The sequence below is a fragment of the Charadrius vociferus genome, unplaced genomic scaffold, assembly GCF_000708025.1.
Source record: "Charadrius vociferus isolate BGI_N301 unplaced genomic scaffold, ASM70802v2 scaffold179, whole genome shotgun sequence".
Lineage (NCBI taxonomy): Eukaryota > Metazoa > Chordata > Aves > Charadriiformes > Charadriidae > Charadrius > Charadrius vociferus.
In genome coordinates, this window is record NW_009650072.1 from 165,547 (window position 1) to 172,031 (window position 6,485).

At 39.9% G+C, this 6,485-nt stretch overlaps 1 protein-coding gene across 3 annotated transcripts in view; it reads left to right on the forward strand.

Annotated features, from left to right (window-relative positions):
* Positions 1-497: 497 nt before the first annotated feature.
* The window catches only part of BRSK2 (BR serine/threonine kinase 2), a 330,924-nt gene continuing 324,936 nt past the window's right edge, over positions 498-6,485 (forward strand). For all 3 annotated transcript variants that reach the window (XM_009891984.1, XM_009891982.1, XM_009891983.1), the window contains exon 1: positions 498-943. In XM_009891984.1, the coding sequence (XP_009890286.1) occupies positions 850-943 (94 nt within the window). In that variant the 5' untranslated portion in view covers positions 498-849. The remainder of the gene's footprint in view (positions 944-6,485) is intronic.

Sequence of the window (6,485 nt, forward strand, 5' to 3'; positions counted from 1 at the left end):
GTTCAGTGGTTGCAGGATTTGCCCTGTCTTTTTCCCTATCTTTTTTTCAGTTCAACACCACCCCCCCACCCCCGGCTCTCTTTAAAGCGTAAAACACACAGAAGATGTAGGTCCTCCAGAATCAATGAATTTCTCAAGCTCATTTTCAGAAGTAGTTTTTCTTTTCCTTTCCTATTTCCTGCCACAATCTCAGCCTTTCTTTAATACCCTGGAAGTACAGCTGCATAGGGACTATGATTTGGGCCGGGGGGGGGAATGTATGTTTGGGTCTTAGAATAATATACACATTAAACTATGTTTAATTGTGCCTTATCAATAGGCGGATAAACTTAGGTGTTTGCTGTTGCCATTGCTCATGATGCTCTGTAGCAGGCTGAGGCAGTAACTGCTGCTGATGGAAAAGAAAATGTAGTGGAAGGAGGAGGGGAGAAGGAGGTGGGAGACGAGGGGATTGGCTGCTTTTAATGTCAATCACAGCTGCGGCCCCCAGCTCTTCCGCTGCTCTAGCTCTGGCTCTCCCTTGAACAGCTCCTAGAGAGAACAAGGCGTGCGGAGCTCAGATCACCAGCATCATGCTCCTCGGGCTTGGATCGTAGATCCCCCTCTTTGAAGATTAAAATAACTCCTTCGTCCATCAGCGTCCCAGGCAGACCCAGCGAGGAAACACGCACGTGAGAGAGAGAGAGGAAAGAAAGAGGAGGAAGAGAAAAATCTGCAACCAAGTGGACTAAAGCAAAGAGAAAGAGTGCTTTGCTTGCACAGCTGCAAAGTGGGAATTTAAAGAACCTGCAGAGAGAAATTCCGGCTCATCAGCACATACACATTGCAGAATTACAGATCCAGGTAGAAATGACATCAACGGGGAAAGAAGGCAGCGGAGCTCAACATGCACAATATGTTGGACCCTATCGTTTGGAGAAAACCCTAGGAAAAGGACAGACAGGTTGGTTCTTTTGCAGCAGCACTGGCGCTAGGGGGAAGGTGCTGTAACAGCCAGTGAGGTGTTGGGGATGGGATATTTGAGGGTTCAGGTTTTCCTATTTGCTGTTTTAGTGGAGATAACATTCACAGGCGATTTTTACCTTTATTTTTAGTTTTTATTTTAATTCTTCCTCTTCTTCCCTTTTTTTTTAAAAAAAAAAAAAGAAAAAAAAAGCCCAGGATGCTTTATGTTCTTTACTCCTGCTAATGGGTGTTGTTCTGATGACAGCCAGGGTGCGTGCAGAGGAAAAAATAGATGATATGCTGGTGGTGAATTTTCACATCAATTTCTTCACTGCCCTACTTATGAGCATTTTCTTTTTAATCAAATTATATTGAAATGAAAGGTTCACAGCCTGTAGTACCAAGGAGGTGGTGGTGGTGGTAGTGGGGGAGTCACCAGCAGTATTTCATGACATCATGATTGAAAAGGGTGTAGTCCTTAAGGTGCAGTTGGGGGGTGGAAATATGTACAGTATGTCTGTGGCACTGACTGCTGTGGGTATTTAGCAAATATGGATGGATGGGCTGGTGGTTTTTGTGGGTAGGGTCTGAAATAAAAGAAAAATAGAGGATCTGTAGCAGAATTCATTCTGATTATGCTGTGTTTTTGTAGGAGGGATTGGGAGGGGGAGGGGATGTTATTTAATTATTTTTCTTAAAGCTTGTTTATGAAACTCGCCCCCAGCAGATTTTCCTGAATGGAACAATGGTAAGAAATATTAAAAAGAGGAAACCGAGTGGAGGGAATTAGAGAGCAGGTGCTTCTCCCCTACGTGACATAATTAGATCCCTTAAACGCGTTCAAGATCTGGACTTGCTTGCTTGGGTAGCACATTCACTTCAAGGGCAGGGGAGCATTAATTGGAAGAAAAACCCTTAAAAAGAAGCCCAAATGTTTTCCTTATTTAGGTTTTTTTTTTTTTTTTTTTTTAGTAACAGGTGCAATAAGTGATGGGATCTGTCAAATTCATTGGGTTGGGAGCCCCCCCAAAAGTGGATTGAAACTCGAGATTATAATTTAGGGAAAGGGGAAGATCAGCTATAGGGGGGCTTATTTGGGCATGTGGGTGTTAAGTGTTGTTCATTATGGTGGGACAATAAAACATGATGCATTGTGGTGTAATTTTTTTTTTTTTTTTTATAACCCAGCCGAGCTTTGCCCATCTGTTGTCTAAAGGATTTAATAGGCGTTTCCATCCCCAGCTGCTGCCTCTGCTCTGCCTGCTTCCTCGCTGCCCTGCGTGGCAGCAGCTCTGCAGTCCGCAATTTTCTTAGGGACACAGTCAAAATCCAGATCTTTCTCTGTAAGAAGCAATGCTCTTCTGAGATGATTGATTATAACCTCCCACCCCCCCATCCTTCCCCTCCTCTTCACAACCCCATAGCAACCGTTCAGAGACATGGATGAAGATGACATTGTCTTCCAGTGAAAGTGACTTTTATTTATATTTCATTTTTTTCCAAATCTCTTCAGTGTATCAGCTGCTAAAGGTAGCTCTCTGTCACTCTTTTGGTTACCACCTTTATTCTTTGCATAGCTCAATAAGCCCTTACTTATGCAGCTGTATTTTTACTAATATCTGTTTTGATAATGATAGTGAAAATACCAAAAAATTGCAGTGTATTGGTAATAAAACTGCCTTGTTTCTGGTAATCCTTTTCTGGATACTCCAGGTGATCAAAGAGCCAGCTGTAGATGACAAATTAATTTTTGTCTTCATCACCATTTCCTTTTTTCTCTCTCCCACCTTCTCAGCACTCCTCCCTCCCATTTAAATACAATTGTGTCTGAGATTCCTGAAAATACAGCTGCATTAACCTTTTGCTCCATGTCTCATAGCCTGACGTTGTGGTCCTAAAGGGTTATCTGCAGCTTTGGTTATTTTTTTCCTCTCTGCTAATCTTCCTATCTTCCTCCTAAGTGATTAGAGATGTGGGGGTGGAGGGAGAAGAAGAGGATGTATTTAGAGGCTTGCTGCTGTTGGCCTCTGCAGTTATTCAACCAGCTGGACAAGGGTGAAAGTTTCCTTTTGCAGTTTTACCATATAACTGATCTTTATAGATAAGTCTCTGCTGTTTGCACACATGAATGCACATAAAATGCACAATGCGTGGTGTCATAGAAGCTGGAGGTGGGGGGAAGAGGAAGAGAAATCTTGAAAGTAGCTGATGTCAGTATATGTCTTCCTTGCTATACCCGCCTTGGATTAACAGAATAACGCACTGAGGTGAAACCTAACTCGGTATTAAATGAACATGACAAAATACGGAAAGATGCCTTCTAGTCTTCTCGCATTTTCTGTGCTAATCACATTTGGGAGCATGCAGAATGGCATGAACACTGTGTGGTACGTAGCTAGTCCTCATCCTGCTTGTTTTGGAGGGTAAGCAGGCAACCTGCAGCATTTTAGGGAGAGGACAGCAAGCGCAGTATGATTAAATCAGGGCCTGATTTAAAATACTATGTTATCATGGTGTGTAACTTTGAATTTGGGTTGCAGTGGCATACGGCTGAAGAAAATAGTTTTTGTAATCATTCCTTTAGCACTTGATTTTGTAGGAAGATTAGGAGGTAATGGCTTGGAGTACTTTTTTTTTTTTATCTAAGGGAATGGCAAAGAGTGAGAAGTAAAATCTGACAACACGTAATGATGAATGGAAAGAAAGTGTAAGTTGTGTTGCAAAGTCCTATCCATTTTGCGGTCATCTTCATACCCATCATTTTTTATTTTGTATAAAAAAAATCTTGACTCTGTAAAGTTATTTCAGATAGGCGCGTCTAGCTTTGCTCCCAGATACATTAATATTATACAAATGTATTAATTACTTTTAGCTGCTTGTACTGAGATCAAGAGAAGGGGGATTTGGGAAGGAGCGTGTGCTCATAGTTCAGGGCAGACTTAGAAAGGGTACCATGGAGGGAGAACTTAATAGTAAGTAGAACTCTCAATGGTGCTTTCTCCGTTAGTTTCTCACTGATTGCCACCTTAATAACTGAGAAAAAAGTGTTTACCACCAGCAGCATACTGGTCACTGCAAACAGGTCCAGTTGCTGCATCTGTGACATTGGTGGAACCTGGTGACATCTGGCTGCGGGTGGGCAAACCTGACAGGGAAAAGCCTTAAGTTCAAATTGGTGGGTAACAACCGTTGGTGAAAGTGTTGATTAGAATTCAAAATTGGGTATGCAAAATTTGTCCTGAGCGGCCTTCTGTGCTGGTGCGTCAAGCTTGCTGAGGGTAACTGATGCCACAAAGAGAGGATTAGGGCCTCTTAGTTGGAGAAGTTGAAAAAGGGCTACACAGGGCACTTCTGAAAAATGTCTGTGCTTAGCTCTTTGCTGGTAGTGGGAATGATAGAGGAATGAAGGAAAATTATTTTAAATAAAGTAGCATATGAATTTATTGTATAATTTGAATACTGTAGTAAGATGGTTTGCTTTTGTAATAGGTTGAATTCAGAGCATGCCTTGTCTATTGCAGCTGGAGGAATAGCTCATGGAATCTGATTTTGCAAGAATACAAGAAGCAGCATAATTTTAATTTGTACTCAAAAAATTATTTTATAGAACTGTCAGTGTAAAGGATCATTACTGTATATACGGGTGTATGGGGAAAGGTTGGTTTATGTAAGTTTCATGATACATTCTTCTACAGTTAATTATAGGAGGTTTTCATTGTAATTAACAGTAATGAGCAAAGGGTGTGTGTTGTGTTACAATAAGACATGTGGAAACGGTGTGCCTTGAGGAAACCCCAGTCATACCTGATCATGAAACACTGTTTTAGATTAAATAGAGGATTTTATCTGTTTGCCACTAATTCTGTGTGAAATCAGCTTATTGCATATTCCTTGCCTTTTTTTTTTTTAAATCCCACAAATATCTTTGTTCGTATGTTTCTTTTGGCCTCGTTAACCCCTATTCCACCCTTGAAACTCTTAAGAGTAATTCACATTGACTGTAGTGAATATTTATTAATGAGTGCAAAGATGAGGAACTGAAGTATTTCTTGTGAAGGGCTTCAGTGTTTCAGAGGGTTTTCATGTGTTTTCATTTGACAGTCAGGCTTCAGCATCATTGTTTGCTATGGCATCAGTTCAATGTCCAGTTGAAATTTCCAAAACACTGCCTTGTCTAAAAGCAATAAGACATTGGCTCTATTCACTTTGAGATAAACTAGATGAAAAATTTAATGGTACTGATCCGTTTTGTCTTGTTCCTTTCTTTCTCTTTTAAGCCCAGTTCTGCAGATATGCAATACAAAGAATCCTGCTTGAAACTCATGGCACTTGGACCTTCACAAATAGTGTAGGGGGTCCCTTTTCTGCATCGTATACCATATAACTTACAGCTATTTTGGACTATAATATGTTAATTATATATGAGCCATCAGTGAGATGTTCAGCAGTATGCTATTGGGTTATGTAAGAACAGAAATCAGTAAATTTGGGTCTTAGCAAATGTAATAGCCTGTTATTCAGTGGGGGATTAAAGAGGATGGTTTTTACAGCCTTAACCACCTGTTTCCATGACATCGGCAGAAACTGAAATTTGTTAATTTTTTTGTCTCTGTCAAATTTGGTTGAAGTTGAAAGCTTCAGATATGTTTGAGGAGTGTTTGGTAGACAATGTGATTTCAGAGGCCTGGTTTACTTAGTAAGTAGGGTAAGCAAAGTATATCCTTTTCATTCATACTGCTGTATTATTTTTTTTCTTTCCAGTGTGTTGGATCTAAGAGAATCCAAAGAGTACAGCTTTATTCCGTTTAGCTGTCTAGATGAATATATTGTTATAGAGCTGTAAATCATTGTGTTTCCCCCCCCCCCCGGCCTTTTTAAACAAACAAGAAACCATTATATATTCTATTAATGTTTTCATATGTATATTTTACTTTCCTTAAAAAAAGTTTCTTTCAAAAGAGTGAATCCATACCCTTCGTCATGATAGTCTGTGAAGACTTAAATGGTTAATTAGTAATCACAGACAAAAAATACTGGAAGCAGTACTGTGGGCAGTAGAGTTCTTAAGAATGAAATTTTGCCAAGAAAGGTTGTGTCACAGTGACTTAATGGATTTTCCAGTAATGATTTGATCTTTCTTAACTTTATATACTTTTGAACTGATTGTTCCAAAGTACTCTTTGCCTGCATTGCTGACTGAAATAAACTAGTTGTACCATGCAGCGTGTCTGAACGACAAAGTTCAGATATCCTTTTTATGACTTTCACTCCTCCCCCCCCCTTTTTAAGCAAATTCCTGTTTCCTAACTACAGTGAAAATGATTTTTAGCTTCCATCCTTCCACGAACTTTGCAGAGGCACACCATTAGTCTTTTACCCCAATATCAGTAGCAAAATTATTATGGACTTGTTGAAACAGGAGCAGGCTCTGAATGACTGTTTTTCTTTGTAAAGCACAGTAAGCTTTCTCACCCAAGAGTTGTTAAAATTTAGATACCATCAAATGAGTAGGACTGTATGACTATTTATATGCATTTATT